Source organism: Zingiber officinale, chromosome 6B (assembly GCF_018446385.1).
Source record: "Zingiber officinale cultivar Zhangliang chromosome 6B, Zo_v1.1, whole genome shotgun sequence".
Classification (NCBI taxonomy): Eukaryota; Viridiplantae; Streptophyta; class Magnoliopsida; order Zingiberales; family Zingiberaceae; genus Zingiber; species Zingiber officinale.
In genome coordinates, this window is record NC_055996.1 from 6,303,068 (window position 1) to 6,324,612 (window position 21,545).

A 21,545-nucleotide genomic window follows, 5' to 3' on the forward strand; every position below is an offset into this window, starting at 1 on the left:
GGAATTTGCTCTGTGGAATTTTATAGAACGTTCCGCGGGCCCCGCCATAATATAGAGGAATATTTTAGTTAACTGGATTGCGGGCGGTTTGGAAGGCAGTTAGGACGATTCCTAACTCGGCGAGTCGGAACCGATCAGGAGATTCCAAAATCGGCGAGCTCGAGGTAGTGACTCGGGGCGGATCGCTACGCGGTGAATCGGGGACTCGTCACCTTCTGTTTTTTTGTTCCTCCACTGGCCACCTCAATCCATCTATATAAAGAGGACGGGTTTCTCTCAATTTCCCCTGCCCTGTCGTTCTGGTCTGAGAGCGGAAATGGAATCGGCGGCGGAGGAGATTCGCTCCGACTTGGCGCAGTTCGCCGCTATGATAGTCGGCGACTACGTGAAGCGAGCGTCGGAGAGCGGAGAAGGGGCGGCGGCTAGGCTGGAGGAGTCGGTGAGGATCTTGGAGCGGGAGAGGCGGAAGATCGCGGGCTTCAAGAGGGAGCTGCCTCAGTGCATGAATCTGCTCGCCGATGGTTCGTTGTTGGTTTCCCCCTTTTCCGATTTCTTTTGACCTAAAAGAGGATTTTTTTTTTTTAAATTTTTTTTCCGACTGGTGTGTTTCGCTGGTGGTGTCTCAGTGATTGTTGGGTTAGAGAAGGAGCTCGAGCGATGGAGAGGCGATAAGTTCGTGCGCGTGTTTGGGAGGTACATCCCCGTTAAGAGAAGATTCGAAGAGGTGGAAAAGGGGGTTGATCCGGTGAGAGGCGTCGAGATGACGAACTGGAAGAGATCTGCTCCACGCTGGGGCAGCAGTCCCGGCAGCAGCAATCGGTGGAACGGGGAGAATGCGGGGATTGTTGTGAAAGAGGTATAAAGGTTCAATTTTGCAAACGATTCTTGCAAAAAGATGACACCTTTCGTGTTTCTTGGTCATCAGGATGGTCGAGAGTTCGATTTCCAGATGAAGCCGAGAATGTTCTGCTACGGCGGCGGCGGGGGAGGCGACGCATTCGTAGCTTTCCGAAGCCCATCCTCCATAGCTGCGAACTACAATCAGGAGAGGCCGAGATTTCCAGGTCTATTCGACCATGCCCCTGCTATGAACAGGGGGGGCTTTATTCTCCCTCCCATCACCGACGGTTACCGCCAAACTAGAATATCTCCGGCGACGCCGAACAATCACCGCATCTCGCATGTGCAACACCAGGAACCGAGAAAAGCGCGGCTCTGCTGGTCGCCGGATCTGCACCGACGGTTCCTTTCCGCTCTCGATCAGCTCGGCGGCGCACGAGGTTGGACTCACAATTCCGCTTCCTCTCCATTCTCTAAGTCGAAATTGACAATCAAAAAAGAAAATAAAAATTGAAGACAATTTCAACATCTTTGTTCTGTGCGCAGTGGCAACTCCTAAGCAAATCAGAGAAGTGATGAAGGTGGATGGTCTCTCCAACGATGAAGTGAAAAGCCATTTGCAGGTGAGTTTACGATTACAATCACTATCAAATTCCTTCCCTTCCTCATTATTTTAACCACTGAAACAAAAACAAAAACAAAAAATTCAATTTTTTTCTCTCCTAGAAATATCGGTTGCAAACCAAAAAACCAGATCCTACTCCAATGGCACAAGCTGAATCGATCGCAGAAGAGCAGCAGAGTGGCCCATCAGATCCAACTTCTTCTCGATCCGCCTCACCCCATTCCTCTTCATCAAACTGAACTATGCTTGCGATAATTACATTACTGCTACAAATTAATGCTTTGGCATGCAATAAGTTTCAACTGTCAACAGCTGTAATTTTTATTTCATGAGGCTTTTTTGGCATTTTGTTTGTGCGACTTTTGCAAGTTGTACAATGAGTGGTAGAGTTTTTTTTTTTGTGATCTCTAATGGAATAAACGAAAGAGAATATTTTGTTGTTGGAGACTAAGTTGATCTTAAATCTTAAACCATCCTCAAGTTTCATGGTGCATATCTGAATTATGGTGAGCTAATTGTGCAGTTAATATTTCTTGTATTAATATTCATTTTACTTTATTTTTTTAAAGAAATGTTGGTGAAGATATCTCTAATTTTCACTTGCTGCTTTTATGGGGCTATTTTTTTTTTCATTTGAATTTTTTAAGAACTGATCAGCCTTCCTATTTTTCTTGTGTTAATGGTTTCATCACAGGAACAAAGAAATTGATCTCTAAAATATATTGAGGCAAATTTTAAATTCGCTTCTAAAATTTAGTGTCCTAAAATAGTATTATATTTAAAGATATTTATAGAAACAATAATCATATTTTAAAAATATTTTTTTAAATATAGTCAATAATTTTGGCTTTAAAATTTATTTAAAAGTAGGCATAAGTGTCTCCAAAATTTTAATTTTTTAGAGAGAGAATTTTATGAAGGCAATTATAGAGATCTATAAAAGTTCATATCAGTATATCATCGGAGACAATTAAATATTATTTTAAAAAATAAAGAATTATAAATTTAATTAAGATCTCATATTGCCATTTTAACCTAAAAATACCTTGATAACCCTCTTATAGAAGAATAAAACATTTATGCATGATATATTGATAATATTCCATAAATGCTTTTAAGGCACTCTCAGTTCAAACATAAACAGTAATATAGATAAGTACATAATTCTAACTAAAAATTTAGCACTTGAATATCAATTAAGAAAAAAGAGAGAAATTGGAAAACTCTTAAACATTAAACTTTGTTCACATAGCTATTTATATTTCGTCAAAAAGAAGTCTTAGATGCTATCACCAAAAGGTGTCTTCACTTAAGGCACCATCTCATTATCATATATGCTTAACAAGACACCAATCGACTTGTGATCACATCAAATTATATGCTTGGCTCTATACGGCCTACCATAGTAAGGTGAGGCAATCGATGTAAAATATGATTAATCATTGATCTTCTATGGCAATGACTAAGTCTCTCTCAATTGACCTTTTCATCTCAACACCCAAAATAGTACCAAGTCTCTTCGATAACTTCAACCAAGCCATCAAAAGTCTCTCTTCCTTCCCTTTTACTTCGACTAAACTTATGATGAAAATAGAACAGAAATATTGTAGGAAATAGTAAATCTCATACCTTGATCTAGAAAAGATCTTGGTGAATTGAGCGGAAAAAATACCGGAGAAATCCACCTCTTGCTATCGGTGAGAAGGCTACAGTGACAAATGCTTCTCGGCAAATCCACAAATCAAATCCTTGTTGCTTGGATGTTTCTCCTTTTTCGATGAAAACGAATTTTACATATCAAATATCTCTCACGTTATAGACCCTTCTTCTCACCCTTGGATGCTCCTTTTATAATGGGAATTATCTCATAAGTAAAAGGACATTTTGTCCCAAGGAAATGTGGCGAACGTGGGCATTCCCACGTTCCCATCTCCCAGTCATCTAAGATAATTAAGTCACTAAGACTAGGTTAGAATCAAGTTACTTAGACTAGTTAGTCACAAAGACTAAATAAGTCACATAGACTATATAAGAATCAAGTCACAAAGAGTAAGCAGAACATCCAATCTATACTTAAGGGAAAATGGTTCGTGCGACAGCAAGCATATTGAGTGATTGTCACTAAGAAGATTGTAACACCTTACATAACCGCTCTTCCAAATGAATCAGAGACACTCTCATAATGACACATAGTCTCTCTTCTGCTGGTACATATCTGTTATTCAGGAAACATCTAATCTCTCGGTGGCACACAGTCATTATCTTGGAGATATCTCTGTCTTACTACTTACCCAGATTAAATAATCTTCATTTACATTAATATGAACATCTCTAATCCCTCATAATGACTATTATGTCAAGAGCATGTTTCATATTTAATATTCACAATTATTTCTACACACAACAGAAATGGGTGGACCAACGAATAATATCAAAAGATGTAAATCTATTTAATTTTTCTTTTTAGCTAGAATATATTCATTCTAATCAATCACTTTGCTAGTTATGCTCCAAGACCGAATCATCCATAGCCATAGGATACATGGTAAAGTAGCAGTCACTGATTAAAACTTCAAGTAAACAGTTAAATAGTCACTTGGGGTAAAACTGAGATTAACTTATAATCTCAAAGGATTCATATAGTAGAAAAGTAGGGATCTATTCTCTTACTACTCTCATTGTCACAATAGCACATGTGGTATGAATTACATGCTACGATATTATATTTTTTTTACTAAAAAGAGCGCATGTTGTTATCAAATTTAATATCGTATAGATTTTAATCTAAACATACCTAATGTCTAATCTTGAATGCAACTCAGAAATTCAAATCTGGCTTCCAATAGGTTCAATAAATAGTAGGTACATTTATTTCAATAATTATTAATACATAAATGATCTTACCTTGACACAATTATCAAGGCGACCTTAACTTATGGGTATGTCTCTATTCATAGCTACATAAGTTGTCTCATAAGTAACGATTTTACCTCTATTTATACTTAACAAATAAAGACTATTGTCCATGTGAGTGAACTAATCTCAACCTACCACATGCTCACCGAGACTTCTATCCAAATGTAACAAATATACTTATACTGAACAGATCATGATATTTCATATATCCAATTATCTTTACAAAGTGTTACATTTTATGAAATCCCAAAGACTTCATGTCACACCCCAGAAGAGTCTCTGCCTGACAAATGGACATCATCTCCCCTATAACTGTGACAATTCAAACATGGATATAAGGCCACAAGGGCGCACAAGTAATAAACAACAACCCACATGACTGTACTAAAAATACAGTAGAAGACAAATGGGTAGGTGATCCAATCCAAAACGATAAACTGCAAGCCGGCTCGGCTTAACACAATAAATACAAATCCACCACAAGACTAAAATCCATGAACAAAACCAAAATGTAATACAAGCGACCATACATAACGAGGAGAACACGATCTCGAATGTAATGCGGGACTGGCAGCCAGGATCTTCGAGCGACATGACATATCCTGCTAACCTGGAAACAAAAATAAAGCAAGGGGTAGTGAGTATAAAAATACTTAGCGGGTACAAGGTAAATAGAACATAGGATATAACCTCAGGTGAAGTACTTACTATAAAAGTAACAGAGTTAATATAAGCAGACACTATAACCATCTACTAATCTGCTCAGCCAAGTAAGACCAATAACTGGGGAGTACATACTGTACATCTAACCCTACACAAACTAATGCATAACTAGCATATAACAAAAATAAGTCATCATACATGTGAGCAAACACTCTACCACAAGAACTGCAAATGACTAAGACATCTAAATAGGAACCGCGAGAGAAACGCTCTACCACGAATGATCTCGTGGGAAGTCCAAAATGTCAGGCCCTTGTCTGCGGGAGAAACGATCTACCACGAATGGTCTCATGGGCAGACAGGTAGTAGCTATCTAGCTACGGACTGCGGGAGAAACGCTCTACCATTGATGAATCTCGTGGGCAGTCCAGACATATAAGTGACCACTGTCTACAGAAGAAACACTCTACCACGGATGGTCCCGTGGGCAGACAATGGGTAAGGTTACTATCTAGCCATATGCATCATGATCGCTGATGACTCTCTCAACTACGAATGAGAGACAATGGTCGATATGATATATCGATAAAATGATACGCAAGAGAGTCTAACCTCACTAGCGTATAGGCATGAGCCTAATTAACAATCAAGATTTAGTAGGATACTCGATATCCTATACTACGGTATGATCAACCTAACCATAAGCATAGCTCAAATTATGAGCCAGGGGTCTAGCAGAATGTAGGATATCCAACGTCCTACATGTTGGATTTTGAGGGATCTCCTAAGGCAATCGCCTTATGATTTTTACTATTTATTTGATAAATATATATTCACTATTTGGGTGCACATTCTCTATGTGTATGATTGGATCTTAAACTCACGTATTGAATGCCCGCGATACAATTTATAGCATGAGAGAACTTGCGATTGAATTACAACTTGTGAGTATCTCTACATGTGCAATTATGAATGTATTGAAATATTCCCTAGTCAATGAATTGATTAGTTTGGACATCATCGATTCTAATAGATTAGCATGAGTTATACTCTTTGGTTTGGCCAAACAGTTATTTTCTCATACGTTGGAGACATTGGGATGTCGAGAGTTAAACGTGGATACTAGTTATGATAACTAATTCATTAGAGTGACCTGCTGTAAGACTTCATATGGTTCTCTACATATATAGATATGTCAATGAAGCTCTTACTGCAGTTCGAGTGCAAGTTTCCTTCGACTTGAGGTATACAAGTCACCTTGGTCATGGAGGCTTATACTTTGACATCTTAAGCAAACATCTCATTGAGGTGTGGACCCGGGATGATTGTGTATAAGTTGAAGTGCCCGAAGGTGTTTGGATAGCCCATAAGGGATTCACCGCTCCTTGCGAGGAAACGTATATCCTATGGCCACTCGTTACGATTATTATTCAAAGTCTTTGGTCAAAGCATCACATGTTAAGAGTACAAGACTCTTAGACACATGTCAGAGTAATTTGAATCCGCAGAATGATAAAGTATTACTTGGACTAAGTGTGACATAGTCAACCTAGTGGGGGCTGACACATAGACCATGTTCTGAACCAAGTGGATATAAAACGAGTGAAAGGAACATTGCACGACTTATTGTAGCTGTTGAAGGGGTTAAAAGTGGTTCCGAGATCAACCTATTATTTTCCGCTTAATTATGGATCATGATGTACTACTAGGTGTCACTCATGATTGTTCCATAATTAATGGTTAATTATGGACGACCAATATAATCGGGAACCTATAATGTCACACGCACTACGAGTTTATCTAAGAGATATAAAATGAGTTTGAGAATTAAATTCTCAGATCGAGAAAGATTAATTATGGTTTGACCAAACAAAAGGCAAATATGAAATCAGAATGGTACAATGAAAGAGCGAATGAGTCACATCTTTTAAAGACGAATTGGACGCTCTTTAGTTTAATTAATGAACTAAATTGATTTGGTTCTTTAATTAAACAAGATTTGGTTATTAAATCATGAGGTTTGATTTTGAACTAAACTTGATACTATTAGTATGGATTGCGGGTTAAAGGTTAAAATTTTGGATTTGATCCAAATCCAATAAAAAATATATGTATTTGATATATATATCCTTATATATGGAAATATATATTGAGATATAAATATATATAGGGATATATATATTTATATATGTATATATTTTAGGAATATATATATATATATATATATATATATATATATAAACGTGAATTAAAAAAAAAGGTTTTTTTTCTCATTTTTCCTTTCTTCTCTCTCTCGTTTTTCTGCCGCCGCCGAACACAAGGCTTCGCCCCTTTTTGTATTGTCGCCTCCAAGCTTCGCCGGCGTCGCTGCTGACACCAGTCCTCCGGCCACAGTCGCCCGACAGCAAGGACAAAGGAGGAGTGTCCTCCTTACACCGTCACCCTTGGCTGCTAGCGTTGACCTCGCGCTTGCCGCGCCCGAGTGCCGCCGCTTGCTGCGGTCGTCGGAGGACTACATCGGCGGCTGTTCCTGCCGGCTGTTCCTACCGGCTGCCTTCCGGGAAGGTCTGACCACCTGCTAGTAGCCATCTCCGGCCACCAGTAGGTCCTACAGGCGTTCGACAGCAGCAAGAGGAATCTGTCCTCTTGCTGCCGCTGCTCACAGCTTCATTGCCGGCAGCTATTGTAGCTGCCGGACCCTCCGGCCACCCTCTGGCCGCCGAACAGCAGGTAAGGACCTGCTGTGCCGCTGGGACAGCAGCCGTAAAAGGATCTCCTCTCTTCCCTTTTATGTCGTCGGGTTGCTTCGGTCATAAGACATGAATCGAACCGCAATCCCTCTCTTTGATCAAACCGTCTCCCACCATTGGCGAGTACCGAAGCGGAGACACAACTTGGACTTATTGAAGTCGTCTCGAAGATAGCTGGGCATGGATACAAGTACAAGCGAGGCTTTCGAGTGTCGCTTGGTTGATCTCCTTCCCACTTCGGATTATCCGATGGAATCTTCTATGCATCATCTGACAGGTATACCTAGCATAAATTTACTTTTCGTAAAATTTTTATTATGCGATTATGTCTGGTATGTTGTATCCTTGTATGTGTGTGGTGCGTGTAATGTAATAATTAGAAATTATTATTGTTTTTATTTTCCACTGTGCATGTTTACGAAACGTGTTTTAGCACGCACCCGTATCGGACTACCCAACACTACATTATGGTATGATGATATCATACATATATAACAACGTCAAGCATGTAGAATAATGAGACTACGTAGATATAAAATGGGTCGGTTCTAAGGCCAAGTAAAGTAAGTATCAAACTCAAGTAACAAAGTGAATAAAGTCAAGGTAATAAAACTACTAATCAAGTCATAACTTATACATTAAGATCAAATATCTAAATAAATAAGCCAAAAGAACCTGTCTTTATTGTAGATCGAGCTAAATCATCCTCACGTCAAAGTGTTCATCTCGAATCTGAGTCCCAAGTTTGGATGCACTGTCGTTGACTCACAGCTGAAGGAGTTGCAGTCGGAAAGTGATGGCCGAAGCTACTGTCTCCCTTTTGTGGATAGAGAAAAGAGTCTGATGGTTGCGCCTCAAATCCAGTGAAGGAGACTAGTGTGGCGATGGACAGGATGCTAGGATTTCGTCGCCAATGAGTTCTCGGGTGGCCACAACCGCTACTTTGATTCGGTCCTCAAGCCGGAAGGAGGGTAGCTCTAGCCCTCCTTGTGTCGATCCTCCACTCCAGCGATGATGACTCCCGGCGATAAAGCGGTGTCATTGGTGATCGGGCGGAAGGCGATGTGAACGCGAGAACGGGATGTCAGGGAAGAAGAGGAGTTCGCAAGAGGGAGAGTGCCTGTGGCTCTCACACGGCCGGTTGAGTCGTTGTCCTGGTCTCACATGAAGAAAAATGGCCGACAATAGCAAGATGGGTGTCAGTGAGGTGAGATCGTGAGGGAGGAGGCAACGGAGGGATCGGGGAAGAGGAAGAAGTCGGAAGGAGAAGAATGTGGCTCAGTTTAGGATTAGGCTTTTATATAGCTTAATTATGCAACTTAGGGTCAATTGATCAAACCATAAGTTTATATTCCAATCAACTCCCAACTAAAATGGGTATTCCAAATAGGCCTTCCCCAAGCTTAACTGATTTATCCCCTTAAACTTGTCATACAGATTCCATTTAAATTCTGAAAATTTCTAAATTTTTTTAAAAAATTCCAATAAAATTATTTCAAATTACCTTCTTTTTAGCCACAACATCCCTCACATGGTTGCCCTTACTGTGATATTTGGGATCCTTCGAGAAAGCTATTGTAGCTTGACTATCATAGTACACTGTAACATGACTCCCACTATCCTCAGCAATGTTCAGATGCTTCAGGAACCTTCTCAACCCGGTAGCTTTTTGCACAGCCGCTACACAAGCCAAATACTTTGCTTCCATTGTCGACAGCGCTGCACACACATGTTTCTTGTTGTTCCATAAGATGGAGTCACCATTCAACAAAAATATATAGCCCGATGTGGATTTCCTATCATCAAGGTCACCTGTCTAATATGTATCTGTGTAGCCCTTCAGACTCATCTTAGATCTTTAGAAACATAGACAATAATTTGTTGTCCCTTTGAGATATCTGAATATCCTTTTTACCGCATTTTAGTGCCTCGGTCTTAGATTTGACTGGAAGCGACTGACTATGCCAACAACATAACTGATATCGGGATGTATACACAATATAGTATACATCAAACTACCAATAGCACTGGTATATAATTTTTTATTCATCTTGGTTATTTCCTTAGGAGTTTTGGGATTTATACTCTTGCTTAAAATAGTAACTCTCACAATAGGTATATGTTCTACATTGCAATTAGACATGTTAAAATGATATAACATCTTATTTATATAAGACTCTTGTGACAACCCCAAAAGTCTTTTAGAACGATTTCTAATGATCTTCACCCCTAAGATGTATTGGTGTAGTTGACACCGATTATCAAACTTAAGTTTTAATGAATAACAAATAGATTAAAGTTAGATGTGGTGTGATCTGCATGGTAAGTAAGATAAGTCACTAGAGGAGAGTGTTTCAGTGAGGACGAGTCCTAATTTGGGACTTTAGGTGCAAGTCCAATTTAGGTCTATTTTGGAAGCCTAAACTAAGACTATGACTAGATTCTAGTCTTGGAAAGATAGAATCTAATTAATACTGCTATTCTATAATTGTGCTAATTCTGTTTTGCAGGTTAAATATTTTCTTGGGTGAATATTTTCTTATTGAACTAACATATTTTGCAGGAGTAAAAATGAATAAAAAAACTTGGGTAAATAGTGCTCGAGGCACCTCTTATGCTGTTGGAAACACCTTGGAGGCTTTGGTCGAAGTCCTTGCGCAGAAGGGGGGGAATGCGCCTCCCATGCGGATGGAGGCGCCTTGAAGCTTGGCGCTGGAGGCACCCCGGAGAGCTTTGAAGGACCTTCACTCGGATAAGGCAATGGGCTTCATCGACGATAAGAGTCACTTCTTCAGGAATAAATTTTGGGGTTAAAGGCGCCTCCCGTGGCATTAGAGGCGCCTCCAGTGGCATTGGAGGCGCCTCTAATTCTCTTTAAAAGGGATGTTAGACCAACCCTTCAAGCACACCTCTTTTATAAGCTTATACGCAATCGTTTGACATTCCGGCTGCTCCGACTTCGTGCTGCTATTCTGCTACGATACTGATACGCCCAACTACTGCAGATGGACTATCACCGATATACGAGCACTTTCACTTCGACACCTTTGTGTTGGTAACTAGTTTTAAATTTGTGTTTGCTTTATATATTTGCAAAAGAAAAGTGTAGGATTGTTACACTTTCCTATTCGTTTCTTTGTATTCGATCACTCTTCCGGTGGTTTTAGAAGAGGATTTAGTGGATTGCCAAAGGCTCCAAACCAAGTAAAATAGCTTGTTTTCATGTTTTCTTCTCTCTCTTTTCGTCTTTTCCACTGTGTACTTATTTTACAAAACCTAATAGAATAAGTTTTTTTTAAACACGTGATTTACCCCCCTTTATGTGAATTCGATCCTAGAAGTTGTATCAGAGTCATGTTAGCTTTGAATTGGTGCAACCATCAATCAAGCAGGGGGTTTAATTTCTGTTGTTTTCTTCTACTTTATTTTTTTAATCTTAAGTTTTTCGAATCATTCTGAACCAGTACAGTTACCTCTTCAAATAAGTTTTTCACTGTGATTTTCTCGAATTGCTCAAAATTAGTGCAACACCACTTGAACTTTATTCTATTTTCACTTCCTTCGCACTACTTACCCCAAGATCAAGTCTTGATATCTATTTAGTTTTTTTCTATGTCAATAATCATATGGCCCAAAATGAAGGATACAATACCGCTCGCCCCCCCCCCCCCCCCACCACTTTTCAACAGAGATGACCTCTCATATTGGAAGAAGCGAATGAATGTGCACCTTAAGACCGACATCGATCAATGGTTCACCATTCAATGAGGATACAAGACACCAATGGATGAAACTATAAAAGTACCTCTCGACCCAGAAAATTGAAACCTAGAGATGAAAAAAAAGGCACATATTGAGTTCAAAGCCATAAACACCCTTCAGTACAAACTCACAAAGGAAAAACTAAACCGCGCCAGCCCACATGAGAACGCAAAAGAACTGTGAGACAAACTCATCGAGTTACATGAAGGAACAATTGACGTCAAGGTAACTAAACGCGACCTTTTGTTAAATAAATTATTTAATATTAAAATACAGGATGGAGAGACGACAAACCAACTAGATGCGAGGATCAAGGACATCCTCAACGAACCTCACATGATTAGCCACCAGATGGAGAACTGAGATGTTATGAGGTATGCCTTAAACTCATTTCCTCAAAATGTATTAGAGGAAGCTAATAAACTCCTTAAGGAAAATCAAAATCTAAAAGAATAATTAAAATCAAATCTAACAACTGAACCAGTTCAATATGGAAAACCAATTCAAGTTGCAAAACTTGAGGAGGAGAATTCCAAATTGAAAAGTGAAGTTGTTAAACTAAAAGAACTTTTAGAAAAATTTACAACAAGATTCAAGTACCTAGATATGATACTTGGATCACAATGAACTGTGTACAACAAATCTAGACTCGAATACAAGTCCAACTCAATAAATAAAATATTTATATCACAAGTAACCAAAAATAGAAAATAAATCAAACCTTGGATTCCAAAAGCTTGTCTAACCAAGTAAATAGGACTAAATCAAAATTAATACTACGTACCTAAAAATGAATTACATTATATAAGAACAAAACGAGAAAATATCCTAAAGAAATCTAATAAACTAAATCCAAAATATAAATTCAAATTAGCTAAACCAAACTTGGGTTACTAGTCAAAGTTAAAACAAAGTAAAACTTACAAACAAAACTATAATCAAGTATACTATAACTATAAAATAAATCGGCATAAACCTAAACCTTAAACAAATCCTAGTTTAATAATTCAGGTGGAGGCACCAAACTAGTTGACACCTCCAAATAATAGTCTACCTAGCTAGGTAATTAGAACTAGATTAATAAGATAATTTGACTTTTATCCAAACTAGTACTAGGATGGGGCGAGATAATAGTACGTTAGGGAAGCCCAGTCTAGGGAGTCAAGTAAGGTAAGGCGTACCATTTTTTGTCTACTTAGCTAAGTAAAACTAATCAAAGCTACCTTGTCAAATCCTAAAATAGTTAGACTAAAGTTTATCAATAGGAAGATTAAATGTTTAATTTCTTAAAAAGACTTTGTCTATAAGTGATTGTTACTTCGATATCCAAGAAGATCCCTGTGCCTCACCACAGCTTAAAGCTAATTTTTAAATGCGCATTTGATTGACTGATAATTAAACTCAAATCTAATACAAAGTTAAATTATCTTCAAATGAAAATTTAAATAAATTATCTCACAAAACTCTAAGATTCCCTTGTCTGAAAACTTAGACTAAGTGAGATGATTAGGTTAAATTAAACTTAAAATTAAAACTTTGAACTTAAATTAAAATTAAAACTTTAAACTTAAATTAAAATTAAAATTTTAAACTTAAATTAAAATAAAACTTTAAACTTAAATTAAAATTAAAATTAAAATTAAAAATTAAAATTAAAATTAAAATTAAAACTTAAATTTAAATTTAAATTAAAATAAAATAAAATAAAAACTCAACCTTAACCTTAAACTTAATCAAATTTTTTTAAAATCAACTTAAATTTTTTAAAAATCTACCCTTCTAAGTGTGATCTAACCTTTCTACCAAGTGTGCAGGATTTGACAATGTCTAATACCAGGCTAAAATCTAGCTAGGTCTGAAGGACCTGATAACTAATGTAGAAGTTTAAATAGGTCAAGGAGTGACCCGATATCTAGCGAAAAGTCTGGCTAGGTCCGCAGGACCTGACAACTGTCCAAAGTCCAATTGGGTTTGCGGACTTGATAACTAGCGGAAAGACTTGGTGGGTTGAAAGGTAGTTAAGCAATTCTACATGGTAAGTAAGGTAAGTCACTAGAGGAGAGTGTTCTAGTGAGGACAAGTCTCAATTTGGGACTTTAGGTGCAAGTCCAGTTTAGGTCCATTTTGGAAGCCTAAATTGATACCATATTAGATCCTGGTCTTGGAAAGATATGATCTAATTAATACTGTTATATTATAATTATGATAACTCTATTTTGCAGGTTACATATTTTCTTGTTGAACTAATATGTTTTGCAGGAGCAACAATGAACAAGAAATCTCGGGTGAATAGTACTCGAGGCATCTTCTGTGCTGCTGGAGGTACCTCAGAGGCTTTGGTCAAAGTCCTTGCACAAAAGGGCGTGAAGGTGCCTCTCATGCAAATGGAGGCATCTTGAAGCTTAGTGTTGGAGGAGCCTCGGAGAGCTTTGAAGGCGCCTTTGCTCGGATAAGGCAAAGGGCTTCATCGACGATAAGAACCAATTCTTCAGGGATTAATTTTAGAGTTGAAGGCTCCTCCGGTGGCATTGGAGGTGCCTCTAATCCTCTTTAAAAGGGTTGTTCGACCAACCCTTCAAGCGCACCTCTTCTACAAGCTTCTACATAATCATTCGACGTTTCGACTGCTCCAACTTCGTGCTGCTATTCTACTATGACATTGATACACCCAACTACTACAGACGGGCCGTTACCGACACACGAGCACTTTCACTTCGACATCTTCGTGTTGGTAACTAGTTTTAAATTTGTGCTTGCTTTATATATTTGCAAAAGAAAAGTATAGGATTGTTACACTTTCCTATTTGTTTCTTTGTATTTAATCACTCTTTCGACGATTCCGAAAGAGGATTTAGTGAATTGGCCATCAATAGGTCCGAGAGATCTGGGTCTTGCAGTAGAAGTCGTCGAAAGCTCCAAACCAAGTAAAATCGCTTGTGTTCATGTTTCCTTCTTTCTCTCTTTTCGTCTTTTCCACTGCGTACTTACTTTATAAAACCAAAAAGAACAAGTTTTTTTTTAAACACATGATTCAACCTCCCCTCTCACATGCATTTGATCCTACAAGATGACAAGATGTATTCAACTGTTCCCATGTTCGTTGTATCAAATTATGATGACAGTCACTTCTTGACTTCATTTCCATACCCTATGTTATTTTCAGCTATCAGCATATCATCAACATATAGTGATAAAATAACATACTTTCTTTTTTCCCTTTTCAGAAAAATACATTGATCATCTTGAAACCATAAGATAAAACTAGTTTATTAAATCTTATGTTCCATTGTCTTGATGCTTGCCTAAGCTCATATATAGACTTTTTAAGTCTACATACTTTCTCCTCTTGGCCTTCAGCAATGAAACATTCTATCTGAACCATATAGATTTCTTCGTCAAGCATACCATTAAGGAAAGCGGTTTTGACATTCATCTAATGTAATGTTGGACCCCGTGGTAGTTTTGATGTGATCAACCAAGTTGGTTAGGTCCTGTTTTTTGTTTGATCCTTGTGTCTGAGTGTGCAGGAGCTTAGGAGCGCAGGAAGTCGAGCGGAAGACGTAGCTAGCGAGAAGGACGGCACGGGAAGAGAGCCGACGGGCTCGGTGCGTCCGAAGGACGAGAGAGCTGCGGAAGAGTACTCCGGTGGAACGAGAAGAACGTGTGCGGCGTTCGAGGGATGAGAAGCCGGAAGGAAGCCTGCTCGAGGAGAAGGCCGGGAATTGGGTTCGGGTGAGCCCTATTCCGGTTGGCCACAATCACCCAAAAGATCGGAGCGTCGGAAGTCAAAACAAAGCTTAAGAAAGCAAGCTGGAATTTGAGCTGCCAGCTTGGAGGCGCCTCCATCAGGCTTGGAGGCGCCTCTAGCTTGAAGGCGCCTTCAGCCTTGTTGAAGGCGCCTTCAACAGGTCAAATTGACCATTTCAAGATGCGGATACAGTTTTATCCGCTCACCCCTTGGAGGCGCCTTGGACCCCTATTGGAGGCGCCTTGGACCCTCGAGATCAAATTTCCAAAGGCTATTTAAAGGCTCCTGGAGCTAGGAATTCAAAATAACTCAAGCAATCAATTGTGTAGTCATTCCTAGCAATAGTTCTAAGCTTCCAAAGTGTAAAAGGCTTCTCCGCCTTCAGTAAAGGAGATTCTTTTTAGTGCGCTTCTCATTGTCCTGGATTAACAACCTCCTTGGTTGTAACCAGGTTAAATTCCTATTTCTTTTCTGTTTACTGCTTTATTACTTTACTGCTTTATTTACTATTGCACTAATTGAGTTGAAAGCACGAGGAGGGTATAGTTTATTTTTTATTTTCAACAATTCACCCCCCCTCTTGCCGGCCTCTGCTGCACCTACAATTGGTATCAGAGCCTGATCACCTCAGAAGGACTAACCGCCAACTGAAGCACTACGATCAAGACGATGGCCAAAGCGAACATCCATCCCTCGAAGTTCGACGGAGACTTCGCCACATGGAAGCGCAAAATGGAGATATTTTTTAAAACTGAATTTGACATTCTTTTAATAATGAAATATGGCTATGCAGTTCCGAAAGATAAGGAGGAAAACACCTGGACGAAAAAGGAGCAAGCAGATTTCGTCACCAACGGAAAGGCTGAGTTCCACCTACTCAGCGTTCTGCCGCCTCAGGAGGTAAATCGGATCGGAAGCTACGACTCCGCGAAAGATCTCTGGGAAAAATTCCTGGAGCTTCACGAAGGTACCTCCGAAGCAAAGCTAGCGAGGCGCGACATCCTCCGGACCCAGTTGACGAACCTCCGGATGAACCAAGGCGAGAAGGTAGCGCAACTCCAATCGAGGATCAAAGAGCTGATAACTTAACTCAACAACCTTGGAGAAGAAGTAACGAACCGGGACTCGATCCGGTACGCGCTCAACGCTTTTCCGAGAACTCTTGATTGGGTCTCCTTAGTAGATGCGTATTACATCTCTAAGGACTTCGAGGTAAGTACTTTAGAACAATTGTTTTCTACTTTTGAACTTCACGAATCTCGAGTTGTAGAGCCCAATGGAGTGGAGAAGACCAGTCAGAACATTGCCTTAAAGGCAAAAATAAACGGTTCTGACTCAGAAGCCTCGGTCGACAAATCCGAAGCGGCACTACTGGTAAAATGCTTCAATAATTTTTTTAATACTAATAAGTTTAGATCGCAGAGGCATCAACGAAAGAAAAGAACGATTCGTTGCTACAACTACAACGAAGAAGGGCACATCAAGGAGGACTGCCCAAAATTGAAGAGCAAACAGAAGGATAAGGAAAGGAGCAAGAATCCAGCTCGACCCAAACACAACCTAAAGGCCACGTGGGATGATTCTTCGTCCTCCGAATCAGAAGTCGAAGAATTCTTGGGAATAGCACTGATGGCCAACCATCAGCTAGAAGAAACGTCTAGCTCAGAGATGAGCATCGATGAAGGGGGAGGAACATCAGAAGAAGAAAGCAGCAGTGAAGGGGGAGCGTCACCAGATCAGGTAAGTAAGGTACGCAATCTAACCCCGACTCAGTCTTTTAAATTTATCAAGTCTTTGTCCAAAGAATTAGATCAATTAGAAAAAGAAAATACTGAATTGAAATTGATCCTTGCAAAAGCATGCCCAGTAGAAAAGTATGATAATTTAAAATTAGAAAATGAAAAATTAAAAGTTGAAATTGAGATATTGAAATATCATGATGCATGCTTAAATAAATTTCCTAAATCAAAATTAAGAATTTATGAAAAATTAAATTGGTACATTAGAAAACACCAGGGTCAACTTAGAAAAGTGCCCAAAAATCATGTACCCCCTAAGTTTTTGACCAACCCTATAGGAAGGAATCTTTATTGGGTTCCAAAATCTTTGCTAGTTTAAATTTCTCTTTTAATTAAAAGTTTACAGTGAGAAAATTAAACATTGAAATTCTTTATGAAAGCTTTGTCTAAGGAATTGGTTGTTGCTCCAATAACCAAGAAGGCCTAGTGCCTCGCCACGACCTGGAAGCTAAAATATTGAAAGAAAATGTTTAATTAACTTTCTAAAAAAGCATTAAACAAGAATTAAATAATGCTTTGAAAGTTTTCAAACATTTTTGAAAAATTCAAAAAAAAATCGATTTTTATGAAAAAGTCATAGATTTTCTAAAATATTTTTTGAAAAATTCAATTTTCTGAGATATCATTTTTTAGAAATTTTATCTAACGTTGAATATTTTCTAAAATATTTTTTAAGTTATCACCCCATTTTTTTTGCTGTGATCAAAGGGGGAGAGAAATGTTACAAGTTAAGGGGGAGTTAGAAAATTTAAAATTTTAATATTTTTCTAAAATATGTTGCAATTTTATTAATTGCAAAACTTATGCTTAACATGCTAGTTTAGTAATTTTTCTTTAAAATTACTTGTTGTGTCTCTGTTTACCCTAACTTGAACTTGGGTTGATGCACATCAAAAAGGGGGAGATTGTTGGACCCCGTGATAGTTTTGATGTGATCAACCAAGTTGGTTAGGTCCTACTTTTTGTTTGATCCCTGTGTCTGAGTGTGCAGGAGCATAGGAGCGCAGGAAGTCGAGCGGAAGACGCAGCTAGCGAGAAGGACGGCATGGGAAGGGAGCTGACGGGCTCGGTGCGTCTGAAGGACGAGAGAGCTGCGGAAGAGTACTCCGGTGGAACGAGAAGAACGTACGTGGCGTTCGAGGGACGAGAAGCCGGACGGAAGCCTGCTCGAGGAGAAGGCCGGGAATTGGGTTCGGGTGAGCCCTATTCCGGTTGGCCGCAATCACCCAAAAGATCGGAGCGTCGGAAGTCAAAGCAAAGCTGAAGAAAGCAAGCTGGAATTTGAGCTGCCAGCTTGGAGGCGCCTCCATTAGGCTTGGAGGCGCCTCTAGCTTGAAAGCGCCTTCAACAGGTCAAACTGACCGTTTCGAGCTGCGGATAAAGTTTTATCCGCTCACCCCTTAGAGGCGCCTTGGACCCCTATTGGAGGCGCCTTGGACCCTCGAGATCAGATTTTCAGAGGCTATTTAAAGGCCTATGGAGCTAGGAATTCAAAACAACTCAAGCAATCAATTGTGTAGTCATTCCTAGCAATAGTTCTAAGCTTCCAAAGTGTAAAAGGTTTCTCCGCCTTCAGTAAAGGAGATTCCTTTTAGTGCGCTTCTCATTGCCCTGGATTAACAACCTCCTTGGTTGTAACCAGGTTAAATTCCTGTTTCTTTTCTGTTGATTGCTTTATTACTTTACTGTCTTATTTACTATTACACTAATTGAGTTGAAAGCACGAGGAGGATATAGTTTATTTTTTGTTTTCAGCAATTCACCCCCCCTCTTGCCGGCCTCCGCTGCACCTACATGTAATTCCAAATCATAATGTACCACAAAGGTCAAAATAACTCGTATTGACACAATCACTACGGGAGAAAATATCTTTTCAAAGTCAATACCCTCCAATTAGGTAAACTCTTTTGCAACCAAACAATCTTTGTATCTTTTAATCTATCTATTAGCTTTTCTCTTTATTTTGAGAATCCACTTATTCCTAGTAGTCCTTTGACCAGGAGGAAGATCGACTAAGTCCCAAACATGATTCTGATTCATAGATTTCATCTCTTCAACCATTGTAGCTTTCCACTTTTCTCTAGCTCTACAACCCAATGCTTCCTCAATAGATTAAGGTTCATCATCGTCAACATGAAGTGTTATTAATGCCTCATACTCAATATCAAACTATTTTCGAGGTTTAATCTTATGAATACTTCTTTGTAAGTTAGGTTGTTGAGAAGTCAACTCATGACTTGACAAATCACTCCCACTCGGTTAACTAGACTCAAGCATCACTTTTGACACTTCTCTTTTTGATAATATCTTATCCTCCTCAAAAAGAGGAACACTTTTCTCAACATCACCTCTGGTTAAAAATTCTGTTTCAAGAAAAGTTGCATCTCTCGAATCTATTTCGGAGATAGATTCATCTAATTGTTCACCTATGAAAACATAACCTTATAAATACTCCGAGTTAGTTTTGATGTGGTCAACCGGGTTAAGTTAGATCATGTTATATTTAATCCTTGTGTCTAAGTGTTCAGGAACTTAGAAATACAAGAAGTCGAGCAGAAGACGCGGTTAGCGAGAAGGATGGCGTGGAAATGGAGTAGACAGGCTCAGTGCTTCTGAGAGACAAGGTACTGTGGAAGAGTATGCTGACAGACGAGAAAGAAGGGAGCAATATTTTCAATGGACGAGAAGCCAGAGCAGAAGATTGCTCGAGGAGAAGGTCAGAGTTGGGTTCAGGTGAGCTCAACTACGGTTGGCCGAAGCATCACCCACGTGAAGAAGATCAACTTGGAGACTGACCTGCCTACTGGAAGGTGCCTCCAAGAGGCTTAGAGGCATCCTCGCGTCCGGACTCCTGGCGCTTGGACCCAGTCCAGGCACCCATCCCAGGTTGGGTAGTAAAGGCGCCCTCAAGGCTTTGGGCTCCCTCGCGCCTTTTTGGGAGGCACCCTCAAGCCATTGAGGCTCCTCCAGTAGTTGTAAGGCTACTGTTGTTAAGAGAATAAAACTCTATCCTCTTGGAGGTGCCTTGCACCTCTTTGGAAGTGGCTCCAAGCAATAGTAACATTTTCCAAGAAGTTATAAAATTCTCCTGGAGCTAGGAATTCAATAATAATTAAACTATAACTTCTGTAATCATTTCCTAGTATCTTTCTTGAGCTGTCAACATTTGTAAGAGGGTACTCCACCTTCAACAAAGGAGATTTCTAGTGGAGCTTTTCAACGCCTTGGATTAACAACCACCAGGTTGTAACCAAATAAATCTAGTCTTCTTACTATTCTCTTTAAAGTTGTTAACTTCGTGTATTTTTATGTTTAATTAATTGTACGTAACTAATCAAGTCCAAAGATTGAGAAAGGGTTTATCTTCCTGTTTCAAGCAATCCCCCCCCCCCCCCCTCGCACGCACCAACATGGAGATCTCAAGATATCTAATAAAGATATATTTTTTACTCTTAGGTCCCAGTTTTTCATACTCGTGAAAACTATCATAAACATAAGCAGCTGCCCCCTAGGATTTTATATTACTCAAATCCATTTTTCTGCCTATACAACATTCATATGGGGTAGATGGAACTGACTTTAAAGGTACTTTGTTAAGTATATAAGCTGCAGCTAATAATGCATCTCCCCAATAAGAGATCGACAAATTAGCATGCGTTATCATAGGCCTAACCATTTTAAGAAGAGTCCTATTTTCTTTTTTCAACTGCCTCATTTTGTTGTGGAGTTACAGGGATTATCAGCTATCTAATAATCCTTCTATCATTACATATTATCTTGAACATATCAGACAAATATTTCTCCCCATGGTCAGTACGTAAAGTCTTAGCCTTACATTCCGTTTGATTCTCAACTTCATTTATACGAATGAAGCAATCTAATACTTAAAATTTATGAGAAATTAAATACACATGACTGAAACGAGAGAAATCATCAATAAATATAATGAAATATGAATCTTCACGTCTAGATTCACATTCATTGGACCACAAATTTCTGAATGAATTAACTGTAATGGTGATTCAACTCTAATAGTCTTACCAAATGGTTTCTTAGTTGCTTTTCCAACAAGACAATACTCACATATAGACAAGTTAATCTTAGCATGAGCGCCTAATAAACCCTCTTTAGCTAATCGATTAATATGTTCTTGTCTTATATGTCCTAATCTAGCATGTTAAACCTCATAAGTTATACATGCATTACTAGTTAGAGCATAGTTTGAAAAACAACACTCAATCGCACAATTGAAATATGGTTCTACATTAAAAACCATAAAACCATTTGTTAAAAAATCATATCCGTTTGACACTGAGTCAATCTTAAGTTCAACACACTACCTATAAAAATTAATACAATACCCTAAATCAAAAAGACATATAACGGAAATAAGATTCCGTTGAATTTTAGGAGTATATAGAATATCATGTAGAAACAAAACA

At 38.9% G+C, this 21,545-nt stretch overlaps 1 protein-coding gene across 1 annotated transcript; it reads left to right on the plus strand.

The window, feature by feature from the left end:
• The first annotated feature begins 298 nt into the window (after positions 1 to 298).
• Positions 299 to 1,848, plus strand: LOC121989897 (transcription factor NIGTH1-like). The gene is made up of 5 exons (XM_042544196.1): positions 299 to 521; positions 627 to 856; positions 926 to 1,280; positions 1,387 to 1,463; positions 1,567 to 1,848. The coding sequence occupies exons 1-5, from the start codon at positions 317 to 319 to the stop codon at positions 1,702 to 1,704; spliced, it is 1,005 nt and encodes a 334-aa protein (XP_042400130.1). The 5' UTR covers positions 299 to 316; the 3' UTR covers positions 1,705 to 1,848.
• The last annotated feature ends 19,697 nt before the right edge of the window (positions 1,849 to 21,545 follow it).